General features: G+C 40.2%; 1 protein-coding gene across 1 annotated transcript in view; it reads right to left on the bottom strand.

The window, feature by feature from the left end:
• Positions 1-895: 895 nt before the first annotated feature.
• The window catches only part of ADAMTS20 (ADAM metallopeptidase with thrombospondin type 1 motif 20), a 169,174-nt gene continuing 150,209 nt past the window's right edge, over positions 896-19,860 (bottom strand). The window contains exons 30-39 of the mRNA XM_073331555.1: positions 13,831-14,004; positions 11,190-11,360; positions 9,968-10,168; positions 9,711-9,840; positions 9,449-9,543; positions 9,269-9,363; positions 7,727-7,860; positions 6,011-6,102; positions 1,891-1,995; positions 896-988 (exon numbers count right to left, since the gene is read on the bottom strand). Coding sequence (XP_073187656.1) covers positions 896-988; positions 1,891-1,995; positions 6,011-6,102; positions 7,727-7,860; positions 9,269-9,363; positions 9,449-9,543; positions 9,711-9,840; positions 9,968-10,168; positions 11,190-11,360; positions 13,831-14,004 — 1,290 coding nt within the window. The remainder of the gene's footprint in view (positions 989-1,890; positions 1,996-6,010; positions 6,103-7,726; positions 7,861-9,268; positions 9,364-9,448; positions 9,544-9,710; positions 9,841-9,967; positions 10,169-11,189; positions 11,361-13,830; positions 14,005-19,860) is intronic.

Raw genomic sequence — 19,860 nt, 5'->3', positions numbered from 1 at the left:
TGTTAATATGCTGTTGGCCACTTCCAACAAATAAAATGTCTGGAGTATCTGGGCAGAGGTTAAGTAAATATGTATAGTTATATAACCGCAAATTGTACAACATACACAATATATTGCTCTTACAGTATACACAGTTGTGTGAGAGGTAGGGTTTTAAAACTAGATTTTCAAACTATGACGTGTTTCTTTATTTTCTTGTACCCACAACAAAACAGCGTTTTGATGTTTAACATTTTTCCTGGAGACTACAGAGATTAAACCACACATTCCAGAACTAATATTACTGTTTGAGCACCACAAAAAGAGAGAGAAAAAATGAATGTTTTTAATGACAGAAATGGGGGGGGAACCTTTGGAAACTGTATCAGGAAAAAGTATATTGATGATGCACTCTTCTGATGTAAATTGTTGACAAAACATAATTCCCAACAGGTTTCATAAAGCTGAAAGTAGTTGAAATTATTAATTGGTGTCCTTCTTTTCTTTCTACATTTTAATATAGTTGATCCAGAAAATCAACACAGTATATGCATTTTACTGTACATTGTACAATGACGTGCACTGATTAGTGGCAGGTACAGTATTACAATTATGGTCCAGTTTAAGGTGTTACCAGTAGTAACATCAGTGCAGTTTATTTTACTTGCTTGTATATACTGTACATTGAATGAATACCTCTTTATTAAAACCTGAGGGTTTATGATTGTGGTTTATGCACCTGTTAGCCCATCACTAAATGATTAAACAATGATATGCATCCCTGAACACTGAAGAAAATGGGAAGGAATTCTTAGTAGTAAATTAACATTTCAGAGATGAAAGACTGAAAAAAATAATAGCACCTAGAATTTGCACCTTAAAGACAGTTTTTCTTGCTTTTGATGTTCTTACCACTTCAGGGTTTTATTTGAAGTTGGAGACCAATACTTGTGTTAGGAATACATTTCCCACAGAACCCTCCACATCTTCCATATATTTTAGTACCATCCTGGAAATTAGAGAGGCAAAAATAGCAAGAACTCAGTCATGAGAAACTATCAAAGCCATAATTACACACAATAGTTTAATAAAATGGTGACTCATCAGAACCTTTGACACAGCCCACTGAAGACTACGGTATCTGGGAGACAAGACCAAATTAACTTGAACACACTGGGTTTGTCTACACGTTGTAGCAGTGTGTGCCAGAGGGCTGTAAACTGTAGACACTCTGAAGTGTTGCACTCTAACCGCCCTGTGTAGACCTTGCTAATGCCCTCTAAAAGGTTCCTAGCATGTGTTAACTTAGCACTGTTTCAGACAGGACTATGTCAATGGGCAATAGGTACCTATTAGCACAGGTGCCAGCTTCCTGCTTGTTCCAGGGGTACTCAACCCCAGGTCCCACCCCCAACCCCACTCCACCCCTTCCCTCAAGCCCCCATCCTGCCCTGCTTCTTCCTGCTTCTGCCCTCGGCCCCATCCCCACCCATGCTCCGCCCCCACCCTACCTCTTCCCTTCCCCTTCCCTGAGCGTGCCCCATTCCCACTCCTCCCCCAGTGCATTCTGCATGCTGCAGAATAGCTGATCGCGATGGGCAGGAGGCACTGGGGGAGGAAGAGGAGCTGACTGTCAGTGGGTGCTAAGCACCTGCTAATTTTTTTCTGTGGGTGCTCCAGCCCTGGAGCACCCATGGAGTCAGTGCCTATGCCTATTAGGCTGGGTCAGCAGGGTCTATGCAGGGTAGTTAGAGCCCAATCCTTTGGAGCATTCTACAATTTACAGCCCTCTGGCTAGGCATTGTCCTACCTAGTAGACAAGTTCATAAATTCATAAAGTATCTGTGAAAGTGTCTCAGTCAAGTCAAGAATGGACAAAGAATATGCACCCATGGAGCACACATTACTTACTTGAGATTTGTGTATATCAACAGTTGCATAATTGCCCTGAGCAATCCATCTAGCTGTACTGGATAGCCTCAGGCCAGTGCCTGTCAAATTAATGCTGAACTGCCCCTATCAAAAAAAAAAAATCAAAGCACAGAGCTTATGTACAAACTTTAAGACACTTAACATTAGCAAATACTACTTAGAGTATTGCATTGTAACCTTACGGTTACATACCGAATTTTGTATTTCTAAAGTCAAAAAGCCTAGAAACCTCTATGTTGGCACACACAAGCCTTTTACTGTATTTAGCTCACTCACCATCTCTTATACCTGAGAGTAAATTATTATTTTAATATTTTTCTCTCCTATTATAATAAAAAATTACGTTACATCAAATACTCAGACATTTTGTGATGTTCCCAGATAGTTCTTGCAAAGGAATTAATTATGGACAAAAACATAATGATCAGGAGTTCAGTTTAGATTAGAGAAACATCCAAAAGTGCTGATATTTATTTGAAACATAACCAAGCATTTTCATCAAGAGACATTGCTGGAATTCTGGTACAAACTGTTTTTTGTGTGATCCTTGCAGTCATTTCTGGTTTGCTAGTGGTGGGAAATAATGCTGAATAATACCAATTATGAGTTCGTTGGCATAATTACAATACCATATAACATAACATCAGTTATCATAATAATCAAATAACAATTCTGGTCAAAAGCCAGACATTTTGAGAGATGAAAAACAACAAATTTCAACAAAATACTTTAAAAATTATCTGAATTTCTGAAAATCTCAAACTTTTTGGATTGGTTCATGTTTTTGGTTTGATTCACATTTTATCTGAAGTGAATTGTTTATTATTCCTAACTGAAATCAGATTTTATTTTAATTAGTGTGCTAAAAAATGTGAGACCTGCCAGAATGAGGCTTGCTTTCTTAAAAATAGACAAAGTGGGTGAGGTAATATCTTCTTTTGGACTAAACTCTGTGGATGAAAGAAACAAACGTCTGAAGCTTTGAAGAAGAACTCTGTGGAGCTCAAAAGCTTGTCTCTCTCACCAACAGATGTTGGTTCAGTAAAGGATATTACGTCGCTCACCTGGTCTCTCTCATATCCTGGGACCAAGATGGCTACAACAACACCCGAAACAACCATTTCTCAAAAGATAAATATTTTAAACTGTGTTTTGAACTTTTTGGAGCAACATCGGCATGGTCTGCCATACTCTGGCAACTACGGACAAATCCTTCTCTGCTACTCACAGCTCTCAGCCTTTTTCAAGTGTAGTTTCCAGTCAAGTGCCTCACCCTATTCTGAAAGTGATAGCTCACTCTTCCATGCTTACAGAATACTTAATATACCTCTTAACAAAGCAATCAATACAGATACAAACAAATATTTAAATTAAATTCACTGCTAAATACAAAGTTGTACAATAAACACAATTTCAGAGAAATACATAGATTCCAGAGCCCTTTTATATGCAAACCTTTATTTAAAAATAAAAATCAAAGATGGACTTGAAATACACTTTAGAACAGACAACATGTTCGGAACTAGAAACTATACTACACTTTTTCCACTAATTTTTTCCACTTTAGAAAATAAATGGTGACACAGAAGACAAGTTGCAGAAATTGAATAAACTACAATCATGCAATATCATGGTTGAGCTTTTAAACAAACATGTCAGTAAATACTCTGTATGTGTGTGTGTGTATATATATATATATAAAGGTGTGTATATATATATATATATGCACTGTACATACAAACAGTGACAAAACTTGCTCCCCTTAGTAGCCAATGAGGATTTTGCCATCGACTTTAATGAAAACTGAATATAAGCCTGTCCTGAATGTGCTTGTTTCAAATTTTGTAAAGTGACAAGGGGTATGAGATTAGTACTATGCAATCGAAATCTCCATCAACTCCAGTCATACTTCATGAAAGACTTTCCCATTTTACTGTTTTATTCTTTTGCCAAAATCCAACATGGTAAATATATGTACTACTTACTGTTGGATGGTTTCATCTAGGCTTGGCAGAATTTCGATTTTAATTTTTTTTTACAATTTTGACAGATAATATCAATATTTATTTTTAAGCATTTTTTTTTCAATTTTTATCTATCTAAATTTTCACAATTGTGAAATTCTAAGGGGGTCAGTCAATTATTTAATGACAGATATTGAGATTCAAAAAGTTAAAGCTTTATAAATATTAAAACACAAATTGTCAACATCACATGCAAAAATATACAAAATGAATATCCTTAAAATCAACAAATCATACCTGGTTTTCCTATTGATTCACTAGTCCATTTTTAACAAGCTTAATTCTAAAATCTAATTACTGGATTTTGACTCTAATAAAGTTTTCAAACAGTATTTTTCTTATTTTGCTTATCTGTAAATTTCGATGATCATCAATGGAAATACTTTTTTCTCAGTTTGTGGTATACAGTGAAATCAACATTTACCAATTTTTACTGAAATCGAATCCTTCCAAGCCTAGTTTAAAGGTATAAATGTTAAGGTGTTCATGAGATACCTGTATTTTGATAGTACCCAAACTTTATCAAAAATAAACTACATACAAAGGACTGTATGAAGAGTTTATTTTTATTTCAGGGTTCTAGTGATGCACATACACCATTCAAGCTTCACTCTTGTGATTCATATAGATGCTGAAAACACCAGTCTCATATTGTATAGTTTGGTATAACTTATTTCCTGTATATTTTCATGTCTAGTTGCTCTTTTTATTTTTTAGGACTCATACCCCTGGGTGTACTGGCACAAGCTGATGTGTTACACAGGTGAGGTGGTTCTTTGAGTACCAAAGAAGCGGAACGTATTAATTTTATGGCATACAGCATCTGGAGAAAATTAATGCAAATGGAGTGTAGCTTATTCCATAATCATAGGCCCATAGTATTTCATGAAGTAACTTCATCCACAGTGATGTCATGTTGCAGAAATAAATGAACATTGCATATGTGCAATTATACTGATGGCACAGCAGTTGCCTGTCATGTATAATATTCAGGCTTGGGAGCAGATCTGAAAAACTTTGAGAGTGAAGGAAGTGGTGCAATTGATCTGAACAGAGACCAGCAGCACTCCTTCAAGGCATCTCCTGAGGTGTGACCACTTCAGTGCAGAGATATATCCCCAATTAGCGGAATCCATTATCATTAGTTATTAAAGGTCATGTTCACCACTGGTGTAAAGAGATGCAGTTCAATAGAGCTGTGCCCACTTAGGTCAGTAGTGGATTTGGCCCTATGATTTTTTTTTTTTTCAGTATCCAGTGCTCTGAAGCACTTGTGAGGATTTTTGTTTATTTGTGGTTTAATTTTCTGGTTACTGTATTCTGGTCCTGGTCTTAGGCCAGTGAATGACATTTGGCTGCTTGGGATGCCCTATTGTATCTGCATGTATCAGACCTCTGCTCTTTCTCCACACAAGTATTCCAACATGTTTCATGAAGTCCCAGGTGATAGATCATTAAGGCAACTCACAACACATGCTGGGAAGTATTCTTTTGCTGGTGAGCAATGAGAATTCTATGATTCTATGATCTTTAAGTACTGCCTTTCAGCTCCTCCACTCTTTATGTGAATGAATGTCTCATGCCATATACATCATGGGAGCAGAGAAACCAAGACAAAAATACAGAGAAGGGGAGTCAGCTGATAGGGATCTGACGAAGAGGAGATGGAAAGGGATGGAGAGGAAAAGAGAAATTGATGGGGCCATAGCAAGGGAGGAGAGCTGGAAAGAGGGATTAGAAGGACATACAAAAAATTTAAGGGGTAATGCACATCAGAAGAACACCAGTGCAAGAGGCAGGAACACAAGAGATCAATAGCAGATTGGATACTTATACATGGAGCAGGAACATGAGGGACAGCAAAAGAGACAGCTGTGGGGAAAACAATTTCAGGGAGCAAATGTAACGGATGATGGACTAAAAGAGAGAGGAGCAAGAAGCAATTACTTATTAATGTACTGTATTTTTGTACAGAAGATTGAGTGTACATTAGTCGATTGCATCTCCCTACTACGACCTCTAGTAAAATGGTCTTTTTCTTAAGTGTTAATTTCATGGAAAAAAATTATAAATACCTGTGGGCATCTGGCAGCACTATAGCAATCTCCAGCTGTAGCAAAAGGAACAGCTCTCCCAAATACAATCTGAGCAAAGAGAAGGTCTGTAGCTAATAAACAGATATGACAATTATTTAGCACTGGAATTGTTGCTTTAAAAACTTATTAGTAGACAAGCAATATGCAGAAAGTAGCAAAAGTGGGTGGGTTGGGGAATTTGGGGAAGGGGTGGAGTGAGGGCAGTGCAGGAGCGGGGCCAGAGGCAGGGCAAGGTGTCAAGCACCCACCAAGCAGAGGGGAAGTCGGCGCTATGGTGTAATCTGCTGTAGGAAAAGGCTTACTTCATGGAATATCAGGGTTGGAAGGAACTTCAGGAGGTCATCTAGTCCAACCCCCCTGCTCAAAGCAGGACCAATCCCCACTTTTTGCCCCAGATCCCTAAATGGCCCCCTCAAGGATTGTGTAGAACTGATCAATGAAATTGTTTTTAATTGTTCACTTTATTAATATAACTTCATAAGCAAAGTTTTATGAATGAAACAACATTCATTCATAAAACCAGTTACCCCAATAACTGGATAATTGAGTTTCACTTTCAATCCAATTGCTGCTTGAATCACTGAAACTTGCACTGCTTCAACATTGTAACTTCTGTTCACTATTTGCCATTCCTTACACTTGTCCATGTTGCAACCCAAACTCCATTTTAACTTATCCCAAACTCCATTTTAAAATGCTCACTTCATTTTTGCAAAACCCTGCTGTAATCTTATTAGTTTAGTTCAGATGTGTGAATGAAGTATGGATGGATGATGGAATCAACCTCCAGTCCCAGCCTGTCCTGATGAAATAAAGTGTAAACACCAACGGCTGAAGATGCAGACAACAGCCCTGACAAAGTAAGAAGAGTCCACCCTCAAAAGAAAAGAACAAAAGTACAATTGAAGAAACATCAAAGCCAGGTCCTAGGCTGAAAGTCATGTCTGCAATTGACAGGTGATCAATCACACTGGACCCAGAGGCAGCATGACACAGCAAGACCTATAGACTCTGGATTCAAACTAAAGCCTACAAAAAGGATGGGTGAGATGGAAGACTTTAGAGGGTAACATTCTGCTGCCAACATGGAAGGGCATCGGTGCACGCCCAACAAAGACCCAGCTCTTCCTTTTGTCCAGCTTTCCTGGCCAGTTAGCCGCCACAAGCTACGAACCCAAGCCACGAACTCAAGCTACATTCAGAACTGGTAACTATATAGCAGCTACAGAACATTTGGTGTGTGTGTATGTATGTGTGTGTGTGTGTGTGTGTATATACAAAGGTATTAGATATTAGTTATTGGTCTTAAATCAAATTGTGTTATTATAATAAATGTGACATCTTGTCTTGTCCCCTGAAACAATCCTGTGCAGTTTTGTCTGTATAACAATTGAACTCACAACCCTGGGTTTAGCAGGCGAATGCTCACACCACTGAGCTATCCCTCCCCCTTAGTTCTGCTCTTGAGAAACACATACATCGGATTATGCATGTGTATTAAAGTTATGAGACACCCATGAAAGCTTAAGGTTTGAACCTGTGAAGTTTCATTCATGGAAGTGCCATTGAAGTTAAGAGTTTTGTTTGCGTAGAAATGGCGCAATTGGGTTCTAAATTTGCATTTATAGTAGTCACTTTAAAATTCCAAGAGAAGGGTCATTACATAGAGTTCTGTAATAATATATAAACACTTACTGTCAATTTGCATAGAGATTATATCAATTCTTATTTTGCTAAAACTGGTATGTCCAGCAGCAAGGTAGTCATTTCTGCATGCACAGTCTTGCCTTCTGCTTCCATTGAAAGGACATTCATATGGATTTTGTAACCTGTAATAGCACATTTGGTTTCTATTTTTGTATGTTTTCTAAAGTAGTATCATACTGAAAAACAATCAAATCATTTTATACTACGCACAGAATATCGAACAAATACTGAATAGTACAGTAACTCCATGCTTAACATTGTAATTATGTTCCTGAAAAATGCTACTTTAAGCAAAACGATGTTAAGCGAATCCAATTTCCCCATAAGAATTAATGTAAATGGAGGTGGGGGGAAGGGTTAGGTTTCCAGGGAAATTCTTTTTGCCAGACAAAAGACATCATATATACACATACACAGTACAAGTTTTAAACAAACAATTTAATACTGTACACAGCAATGATGATTGTGAAGCTTGGTTAAGTGGTGAAGTCAGAGGGTGGAAGAGGGTGGGATATTTCCCAGGGGATGCTTTACTGCTAAATGATGAACTAGCATTCTGCTGAGCCCTCAAGGGTTAACACATTGTTGTTAATGTAGCCTCACACTTTACTAGGCAACACTAATGGAGGGAGGGGAGACAGCATGGCAGAGAGAGACAGAGACACACACCATGTGTGAGAGAGACACGCATTGCCCCTTTAAGTAGAGTGACCCCACCCTAAGTACACTGCCTTTTTAAGTAGATCAGCAAGTTGAGACAACAGCTGCTGCCAGCAAGCTCCCTCCCTCCTGAGCCCTGTCATGTCCCCCCATGCTCTGTGGAGATTAGGTACAGGAGTGGCGGAAAGGGGGACACCCTGACATTAGCATCCCTCTCCCCCCCTCTCCCTTGCACAGCAAGCAGGAGGCTCTGGGGAGCCGCTCCAAGGCAGAGGGCAGGAGCAGCACATAGCCATGGGGGGAGGCACAGCTGAACTGCTGGCAATTGATAGCCTGCTGGGCAGCTGCCACACAGGGAATTTAGGGGAGTGGGGAGCTGATGGGGGGGCTCCCAGTTCACCCTGGTTCCAAGCCCCCACCAGCTAGCTCCAACGGGCTGCTCTTCCTGCAAGCAGTGGACAAAGCAAGTGGCTGCTAAACAACGTTATAAGGGAGCATTGCGCAATTTTAAACGAGCATGTTCCCTAATAGATCAGCAACGTAATAACAAAACACCATTAACTGGGACGACATTAAGTGAGGAGTTACTGTAGGACCTTTATACACTTGGGCCAACAGCAGCACTGGTATAACCAGGTACCATTTCCACTGAAATAATAAAAGGTCATCTGTAAGATCAGTTACTGCAGGTACACACAAATTCAGTATGGAAATATATTTACATTAGTAATGTACATTTGTGTGCCTACAACTTTGAAAATTGTGCCCAAATATGTTTCTATGCATATGATTCCATAAAGGAAAACTCTGCTTTATAGTTTCAAACTACGAAATACATTTCATAAAGTAAGAACCCCACTGATTTTATACCTGTAACCATATACTTCAGAAAAGTTGTCTGCTTCACCTTTAACCAATGTTAAATATTCTCTGGGATTCTCAAACTGCATCCCCGAACAATAAATCTACAACCAAAAATATAACCCTTATTATTATATAATACACGTTTTATTTCACAACCCACCCCTTTGATAGAAATGTTAATAGTACCTTTATCAATCTTCCTTTAACGTTCAGTAAATATTCACCATCCTTTCTAATTCTTTTTTTACTCTGGATTTCTTTGCAGCTGGTGAAAGCTTCACCTTAAAAATGAGTGATTGAACCATATCAATATTTCATGAGCTGAGAATTGAACCTGAACAGCTAATTGTGTATATTTGTGTTGCAAAGATATTTATTTTACAGTTTTACATAAATATCCCAAGAAAGCATTTGGTACAGTACATAATCATCACTGTCAATTACTTACATTCTTTTGCATGACAGATCTTTCTGGCTGCTGGTTTTAAACGTGACAGGCACAAGCTACTGGATAAGCCATTTTCAGTCATGCATTCTACTCTTCTTTCCTTTATTCCCACTCCACAAGCTACTGAGCACTACACACAGATAACAACCAGAAGTTCAGAAGAAAATAAACCACTAACACTATCAGCAAATACATTTTGGTAAACTTTTTTGTGTTTGAGGAAACTGTAAAGTTTTAGCTTGCACATTTATACTCACTTTGCTCCATTTCCCCACCTTCCAAGTAGCTGGTTGTAAACATCCCCTGATATTACATTTATAAATGTGTGGGGAAGGCACTATTGGGCAATCTCGATATGCTACCGAGCGAAGACCATAAGCACGATTATTCCGAATAGTGTGGATTCCAACACAGTATGTGATCCTTTGTTGGTAATCAAGCCCACAGCTGGCTGAACACTGAAATAATAACAAAAAGCATTATTTTTGGTGATATTTGCAGCATCAGAATATAGTTAGTGAGTCCTGATCCTCTCTTCAGTGAGAGTATGGGGCGTAGTAGACATTATTCCTACATATGCTGGCCCAGCATTTTTTTAGTAATGATCTGGCAGAGTACAGAAATGGAGCTCTATAATAACTATGCCTCAAGACCTGTGGAGCCTTTGGAGGTGGGAGCTCATGCTGTCCCAAGACAGGAACATGGCTCTGCAGTTACCTCCACACAGTGCAGGCAAGAAAGGCCCAAGGGACCAGGAGCCTGATGTAAAGCCTACTGAACTCAATGGAAAGACTCCCACTGACTTCAGTGGGGCTTTGGATGAGGCCCCAGGAGAGGTTCTTCAGTACACAGAAAAGAAATTTGGTGGTAAGGACCAAGAGGAGCAGCTGTTCTCTAACAGGTGGGTCATGAGTTGTGCCTAGTAGATCATGGCAAAATCTCTAAAACATGGTGGCTGCTGCAACCAAGGTGGAGAAAACTGATAGGAGGGAAGAACCTCCTTTTATCTTCCTGCTGATGCCACTTCACCCCATTACAGTTCCTCCTATTCCTTCACCCCCGGTACTCTGCTCCAGAGAAGAGTCACTTAAAGATGGTGAGACGCTGACGGTCTAGACCCAGTGCCCTCCAGCACTCACAGTTCTCAGCCCCGTCCCCAGGCTCAGTGCAGCACAAATGCAGTGGGAGGAGGGAGAGAAGGAGAAGAGCTTAAGTACTCCTCCTGTTGCCCCCACCCACAGGTATCAGAAAATACCTACCCATCAGTACTCCTCCCACCCAGAGCTGCAACGGATTGTGGAACACAACCACAGAAAATTGTGGTGTTGGAGTCACAACAAGAAATCATGGTTGGTGTGAATGTCCCATGCGGAAAAAGTCTAAATTATTATTTTTTTACACAGAATGTACAATTTATATTAATATTCTCTTATATACAACATCAAAATGAAAATTTGGTTAGCAACATGATTAATTTACCTGTGACAAGTCTCCTGTAACCACAGCATATTTACAGGGAGTAATCCTGCATTTTTTGATCGCTAGAGGCTTTGTGGCAGGATCACAGGAACTTTCATTTACTTGGATCTTGTTTTCATCCACACACGTGACCTTCCGGCGTGTTTCCTTTTTCCTACATGATGCTGAGCACTGAGTATGACATAAATAAATTACAGCTTTTCCATTTAAAATGGTTATTTATACAACAAATCTATCTGGTGGTTGCTATTCACAAGTAAAACTTTGAAACAAAGATGTAGTGAAACCTGTTATCTATTTCAGTACAAAACACCCAGGGTGTCCAAACCTTTCACTTTGTTCTCAAAGCTCGGATACCAGTACTTGTAATTATACACCCTTATTGTTTCATATATGACTGTGTAACATGTGAGGTGAGCCAGAGGTTAAAACGAAGAAAATGTCAGGCCATGATAAGGGGCTGGGTCAAAATGACTCCTCTGTGTGAAAGGATAAGAAACAATAAGCATTCAATTAATGTAGGCTGGGTAACTTGGTCTTTAGAAAATGAAGGTCTTGCAAATGTTAAGTTATAAAGGAGTTTTGATACAATGAATCCAAACTCTACATTAGTAACCATTAATACTGGATATAACTGTGAAAGAAGGGGCAGGGAGAATGTGAACAAAGGAGTTTCACACAAAGGGTATCAAACATGAAATGAGTTACCAAGAAGAGACAGCAAAGCAAAATGCATTTACGTTTCCAGTTCAGAGCTCTGCATTTCTAGATAAAAAATACGAGCATTTGGAGAACAGGGAAAATCCATACTTATGCTTGAAAATTTGCATTTCCTGTTATAAAACTCATTATCCTAAACATTTCTGAACAGTCTAGCGAATCTCTGCACCACTGGCTAGCACATCATGTTTATGTTTGCCTTGGCTAATATTCATCCCCAGTGTGCCAATACCACAGCACTCCCAATACTCCAACAGTGGGTGCCTCAGGACTTCTTTGTCAAGTTAGTGCCACTTCCTTTGTCTTTGGTGAGGGCTGAGAAGGAGAGGTGGCAGCACTGTGCTTGTTGGGATGGGGGGAGGATGAGAGGAAGAGGCAGCCAATGAGGAGCAGAGACACACAAGGATAGAAGAGGGGCATTGAAAGCACCATACAGAGAAGCTGAAGCATAAAGGCTAGAAAATGGCAAAGGAAGACATGTGGGAGCAAATGAAGCTAGATGATGAAATTTTTTTAAAAAAAGTAATTAAAATAGAAATTTCAATTCTCAGTTCAGATAAACATTTTTAGAGGATTTTTTTAAAAAGGAAAACGAAATAAATAATTCCCTTAAAGAAAAACAGCCTTCACCGGGATGGACCTGGAAAGGTGCATGTGCACAGCTCCCCATGAAGCCAGGGTTCAGCATTAACATCATCAGGCGAGGTGTTCACATGCATTATGTGCAAAACATTCTTGTGATGCTAGCACTAATGGCTAGTACCACAAGGATGTTCTGTGTGTGTAAAGTTTGGTTCCTCCCCTCTGTTCTGCTAACATCATAGTACTTCAATGATTACAGTCACTCACATTTCATAAACCGAGATTTCTCAAAGTCTATTACAATGTGGAGCACAGCTTAATAGAGATTGTCTCTAGGACACCTCCCTCCCAATCTCAGTCATGTGGACACTCCCATTCCTGATCACATAATGTCCCTCTGACAAATGCTGCAGTTGCTTACATGAGAAAGTGACAGTAGGAAAGTATTTATATATCTTCAACTTTCTTGTAATTGATTTAGCACAGGAAAATATGCCCGAATCATGTGACCAACACCCAGCTCTTTGCAAACCACCAGCAAGTGATCTGTGGATTATCTGTGGTTTATGGCATGTATGTTAATAGCAAGTCAAGAGGACTATACTTTTACAGTATAAATATTGCACCATTTACATTTAAAAATCATCATACCCAAATCTGGGACTTTGTTCCCCTAGGAGCCTGATTCTAAGAGACAGCATCCCTGAGGATCAGGCTATAAATTAACATTACATAACAGCTACGCTACCTGTGCATCTTCCTGGCTATGCTTTTTTAAAAAAAAATTATCCACAATACTTGTTTCACATTTTTACTTCTTTATTTTTTCCTGTTACTACAATGTCAAAACCATCTACAGTTCTGTGCCTTTTGATTTTTCTTGAACGGGTATGCCATGTTTTATTTTTTTATTTTTAAAGGCAAATCTTCCCATTGTAGAACTTCCCATTGTGGAAAGAAATGTTCCCAAAAGGATTATATCCTTGGATGAAATAGTTCATCTTCCCTTATATTCCGGTTGGTTTTTTTGATTCTTAAAAGTTGATTCTTTTATAGTTTCTGATTTCTGAGGCCCCCACTGTTACACATTTTCTACACTACATACAGGTTACATGGGATTGGAGAGCGAGAATTATTACATTAAAATTAGTTTTAAAACTCCCCCTTTAGGGACCTGCTGATACTTCCTGCACTATTTCTGCCTACAACTCTAGACAAAAACGTTCTTTATTAGAAAGAAAAAGTGCCTTTGAAATTTTATGCCACAGCTTTTGAATTTTGCAGGCCTGTTCACATTTGCAGGCAAATTACATCAAATTAGTTGAAAGGCCATACTTACATCTTGCCATTCATCTGTCAGCCATTGGTACAGCACACAGGCAGGCAGCCAACAGGGCTTCTGACTAGGGGGCTGGGCATCATGATTGCACATTGCTTCATTCACTCGACCCCTGCCTTTCAGCCGACAGTAAACATCCCGTTGTTGAATCCCCACTCCACAAGTCACCGAGCACTACAGAAAATACATACATAAAGAAAGAAAGAATATGAAAAAGGTAGCCACCAAATATGGTAAAAACAACGAGGAGTCCTTGTGGCAGCTTAGACACTAACAGATTTATTTGGGCATAAGCTTTCTTGGGCTAGAACCCAGTTCCACGAAAGCTTATGCCCAAATAAATTTGTTAGTCTCTAAGGTGCCACAAGGACTCCTCGTTGTTTTTGCTAATACAGACTAACACAGCTATCCCTCTGAAACCTCTCACCAAATATGGTGTCATTTCCATTATCACATGTCATTCATAAACAAAGGTGCTTGCATATTACCCTTTTACAGTGCACTTATTACACTAACACACCTCTGTTTTCTACTGTTTGTTAACATAGTTCAGGTGTTTACTTCAATTTTCTACATTTTTGTCAGAAGAGATTTAGGATGAAAATGTCAAATTACAATGGAAAAAAACACCCCTTCAACAGGTGAGGTTAAATATATACCACAGAATAAGGACGATGATCCTGCGAAGACATATGGCAACATGTTTAACTTAAGTCTCAATGGGAATAGTGGCTATTCACATATGTAAAGTTAAGTACATGCACAGGCTTTGCAGGATCAGGCCTATATAGCTGAAATCTTAGAGTTTGTTCAGTTTTAGAGCCCTGCGCAGGACTCAAAAATGTGTATCTGCATCTGATCCGTGATCCACAAAAACTGTTTGCAGATATTTGCAGAGCTCTACTAACAGCTCTGTGGGTCACCGCACACCAGTGACGCAGGGCTGAGCCAAGCCCCCGACCCCCAACCACCCACCACTTCTCTCCAGACACCTCCACCCCCCTTGGGCCTCCTTCCCTGCTCCAGGCAGGGAGGCTATAATCCTGGGCCCTTATATGCCGCACCACCCTCCCAGTGTGGGCTCGGACATGCCTACACAACCCTTGGCAGCTCTAACACACACATATCCAGCCGGAACAGACAGCAGTGACAACTACTCTCTTCACAGCCCCACTGTTGCCACCCGCTAGCCTAAAGTATAATCAGACCTCTTCAAAATGGCACTTGGCTCACTCCCTTCTGGGAGTTGTAGTTTACCTTCTCCATCAGAGCAAGCTGGGGTCTACAACTCCCAGAATGCCCAGCGGGCTATTTCCACATGTCACAGCCCGCTGCTGCATGATTCAGAGAGCTGAGCTGGAGCCTGAGGGCTGGGTGACAGCCACTCCATTCGGGTGAATGTGTGCTGCAGAGCCCTGCACACATATAAAATTTGTATCTGCATCTGAGCTGTGATCCGCAAAAATGGTCCATGGATGTGAAGCAGATATCCATGGATTTGCAGGGCTCTATTCACTTTGCTAAATTAAGAAATGATAGGTAGAATTACATGTGGTCTTAAGGAGTACAAATATTATGGTCAGTATATTAGCTCACTCTGAAAGTGGCACATTCTGGTTAAAGAGAAAGAAACAATTGTCTGTATTACTGGTTAGCTAGAGATGTTTTCTGTGCCAGTCTACAAGATAAAATGCATGTGTAATTCCATGAAGTTACATCAAGATCCTAAGGAACATTGACTAAGCTGGTTTCATTTAAATGTAATGGGCAGAACGTAGTTTATACGTTCCCCTTCAAGGAGTAAGCTTAACTCTGCTGCATTCATTAAAGATCGCTGTTAACTGTTGTAGTTAAATGAAAGAACTATAATAACAGCTCTGAAAGATTACAGAAGACTAATCAGCTACTTATGAAGCAAGCCACTAAGGAAGACATTTGAAAATTTTTTTGTTTTAATCTTTTAATTAAGTACACTAACATTTATTTATATTACAATTCTATGTGATAAGATCTAACCTATTCTTTTAAAGCTTGTGTATTGTGTGGGTATATATCATATCAGCTATGTTATATTCTTCCCAAAGAAAATGTTAAATTAAAAACCACACAGTTATCACCAGTGAACACGAACAGTCACAACATAACAATACTTGAGATTCCACACTGATTTATTATTCTAAGTATTCAGAATTCCAGATACGAAGAACTCTGACAAAGAGAGACAGAGGGCGTGACATGGGATCCATGCTGACAACACACATTTACTGTCAGGTAAGTAACCTTCTTCAAGTATGTGTCAATGTGGATCCCACTCTAGGTGACTGACAAGATGGGACAGAGGAGTCCTGATTGTCTAAGCAAACAGTGATTGTAATACTGCTCTCCTGAAGCTAGTATCTGTCCTTGCAGATAGATCGAGGGCATAGTGTTTAACAAAGACCACTGGTGTACTCCCATTGACTGCCTCAGGTATTTGTGATATAGGAATATTCCTGGAACAGGAGGAAATCTTGACCTCGAGATGAGTGAGTTTTCACATTCAGAGGAAGTGGTACATCAGCTGTCTGGTAGCAGATTGAAATGCACTGCATGTTCGATTGAGATATTCTCTCCAGGAGATGGCTTGACTCTTTGAAGGCCCAAAATGGCAACAAAGAGATAGGGACAGAACTTGAAGGGCTTTGTTCTGTCCACATAATACAATAAAAATCTTAAAACATACGAAGTGTGAAGTTTCTTCTCTCGCGGTGCAGAATGAGGATTGGGGAAGAAAACAGGCGGGTTGGTGTACTAATTTAAGTGAAACTTTGAAGACCACCTTAGGATGAGTTCTCAGCATCACCCTGTCTCTGTGAAATGTTGTGTAAAAAGGTCACTCATATAAGCTTTGCAGCTTGCTGATCTGCCTGGCTGAAGTAATTGCAATTAAGAAGACCATTTTAAGGATAAGATGGTATAAGGAGCACTCTGCAAAAGGCTTTAAGGGGGCCTCCATGAGGTTTGCAAGGCCAATGTTGAAATCCCACACAAGAGGGAGTTCCTAGACTGATAGACAATCACTGTGGGATGTGAAAATATGGAACAGGATTAGGCAGGTGGTGACAGGCTGAAATGGCTACTAGATTAATGTTAATGGAGCTAAATGGTCTTTTAAATGCAGGAGATTCTCCAGGGGCTTTAGTATGGGCTCCTCCATTGTGTTAAGCTTACATTGTGTTGTCCATACTGAGAATCTTTTCCATTTAGAGAAATAAGTTTTCTTTGTGGAATGCTTCTTGTTTTGCAGGAGGATTTCTTGCACCTGAAAGAAGCAGTCTGTCAGTACCACTCAACTAGCCAATACCCAGGCTGTCAGATACAGTAACCGTAGGTCTGGATGAAGTATTTGATATTGGTTCTGCAATATTATGTCCAGACAGTCTGGAAGGCTGGATGGTATCCAAAGAAGGCGCATTAGCCAGAATTGTCTCAGGCAATATGGAGCTATCAGAATTACTTTGGCTTTGTCCTACCTGATCTTGCATATTAACCCAGGGCTTGGGAATGGGCAGGAAAACATACATGAGTCCCAGAATCCATGGTATGAGGAAGCTGTCTACTAGCAAGCCAGGCTCATACCTCTTTTGGAACAAAAGTCTGGACATTTTTTATTGTTCTTCAAGGAAAATAACCATATCACAGGATTTCCCCATTGATGAAGGTGTGCCTAGGGATGGGGAAGAAGAGTATATCTTTTCAAGGAGTGGTGCTGCGGCATAAGGCGATCTCAGTGCCAGGATGATGGTGTACACCAGTTCTGAAGAAGGTCTTGGGGCCAATGATGTAGACTCCTCTACTAGTATATGCTTCAGTACCAAAGTGGTCTTGGAAGCTGGCACTAATGTCTGTATCTATTTTGCTGATGGTGTCCATGATGGTGTTGAGGTCAATACTGGAGGGTCAGTGTTTGGAACTTTCCTTATGAAACAACACCAAGTGGTCTCTGGAGCTTCTGTTTGCTCTATGATCAGCCTTGTCTTGGAGTACCAATCTTCAGTGTCAGAGTTGTCAGTGTGGGCTCATCAATGCTGAGTCCTTTTTCTACATGTTTTTTCCCCTTTGGTGCTATGTCTTGGCATAGCATGCCTGGTGATGGGGGCTTTTGTCAAAGATCACTTCTTTGGTGCCTGATCAGACAGCTAGAAGCACCAATCTCCTCAGGCTCAGAGGTGACTCTCATCAATTTTTCCAAAAGACAGAGCTTGAGATGAGTGTCTTGAGACTTCCATATCCATAAGGAGAACAAATGGCAGACAGAACACTAGTTCAGTATGTGGCTCTTCCTGAGGCAAAACAAGCAGAGACTATGGCCATAGGTGAACAGAATGAGACTGTCACTGGAGAAACAGAACTTAAAGCTGCAGGGCTTTGAGTCTGCCATGAGCATGTGGCATGAAGCACCTAACAGTGGTTGTACAGGTTGTGTGGCTTTTTTAATGTTTCCAAATTGGTAAATTAAGGAGAAGAAATGGTTACCAACCTGTTCCATAACTATTGTTCTTTGAGATATGTTGCACATGTCCATTCCATGAGAGTGTGTGCGTGCCCAGTGCTCTGCTGTTGGAGAGTTTTGCCTCAGTGGTATTGGTCGAGGCAGTGCATGCATCCTCTGCCTCCTCATGCTGCTGTGAAATGGTATAAAGGGGAAAGCCAACCCCAAATCCCATTGGTTCCTTCTAAATGGACAGATTTTGATATAAAGGGGAAGCGGGTAGGTCATGGAATGGACATATGCAACACATCTCAAAGATCAATAGTTACAGAACAGGTTAGAAATAGTTTCTTCTTCTTTGAGTGATTGCACACATCCATTCCACTGTAGGTGACTCCCAAGCTTTTCGATCTGAACGTGGGATCAGAATACATCTGAATAATGATAGAAGGACCACATGTCCAAATCTGGCATCATCTCCAGATTGCTAAGAGATGGCATAATATGATGTAAGGGTAGGCATTGAAGACCAAGTTGCTGCTCTACAAATGTCTAGAATAGGCATTTGAGCTAAAAAGGCTGCAGAGGCTGAGTGTGATCTCACTGAATGTGTTCAGTAGTTCCCTTTTCAATGGAGATACATCAGCCAAGTCATAGCACAAATGTATATAGGAAGAAATCCACTATGACATTCTTTGAGAAGAGGCCAGAAGTCTTTTCATCATGTCTGCAATTACCCTGAACAACTGTGACGATTTAGTTTATGGTTGAGTTTAAATGGCTTAGTCCTTTCCAAATGAAATGCTAATGCTCTCCTAACATCTGGAGTCTCTTCTCATCCCTGTGAGCATGAGGCTTAGGGAAGAAAGTTCGTAAATATATTGCTTGATTGATGTGGAAATGGGACTCCAGCGTGGTGAGAAATTTTGGGTGAGGATGTAGGTTTACCTTGTCCTTATGGAACGCTCTATACGGACGGACAGATACTAGAGCTCGTAACTCACACACTCTCATGGCCAAAGTGATCACTACCAAAATGGTTACCTTCACTGAGAGATGGAATAAGGAACAGGTAGTCCAAATGGAGGACCCATTATCTTTGTCAATGGCAGATTTAAGTCCCAAGAGGGAATAGGATCCTCTACTTGGGGATACAATCATTCCAGACCTTTCAAAAATCTGATTGTCGTGGGATTGGAAAAAAGATAACAATTATCAGTTAGAGGATGGAAAGCTGAGACAGCTGCTAGGTGGACTCTGACGGAACTAATGGCCAAACCTTGCTGGTTCAGGTATAACAAATAATCCAGCACACGACATATTGAAGCCCGGACTGAGGAGACCCCTTTCTATTGGGTCCACATGTACAATCTCCTCCACTTCACCAGGTAAGTATACATACTAGATGGTTTTCTATGGTTTAAGAGTATGTCTTGCACTGCCGTGGAACAGATCTCCTTCTGAGGTGTCAATCACAGAACTTCCAGACTGGCACGTGAAGAGACTCTAGGTCAGGATAGAGAAGGTGACCATGGTCTCGTGAGATCAAGTCTGGGTCC

This window comes from Lepidochelys kempii, chromosome 1 (assembly GCF_965140265.1).
Source record: "Lepidochelys kempii isolate rLepKem1 chromosome 1, rLepKem1.hap2, whole genome shotgun sequence".
In the NCBI taxonomy this organism is placed as follows: domain Eukaryota; kingdom Metazoa; phylum Chordata; order Testudines; family Cheloniidae; genus Lepidochelys; species Lepidochelys kempii.
This window is presented reverse-complemented; position numbering and strand designations above follow the sequence as displayed.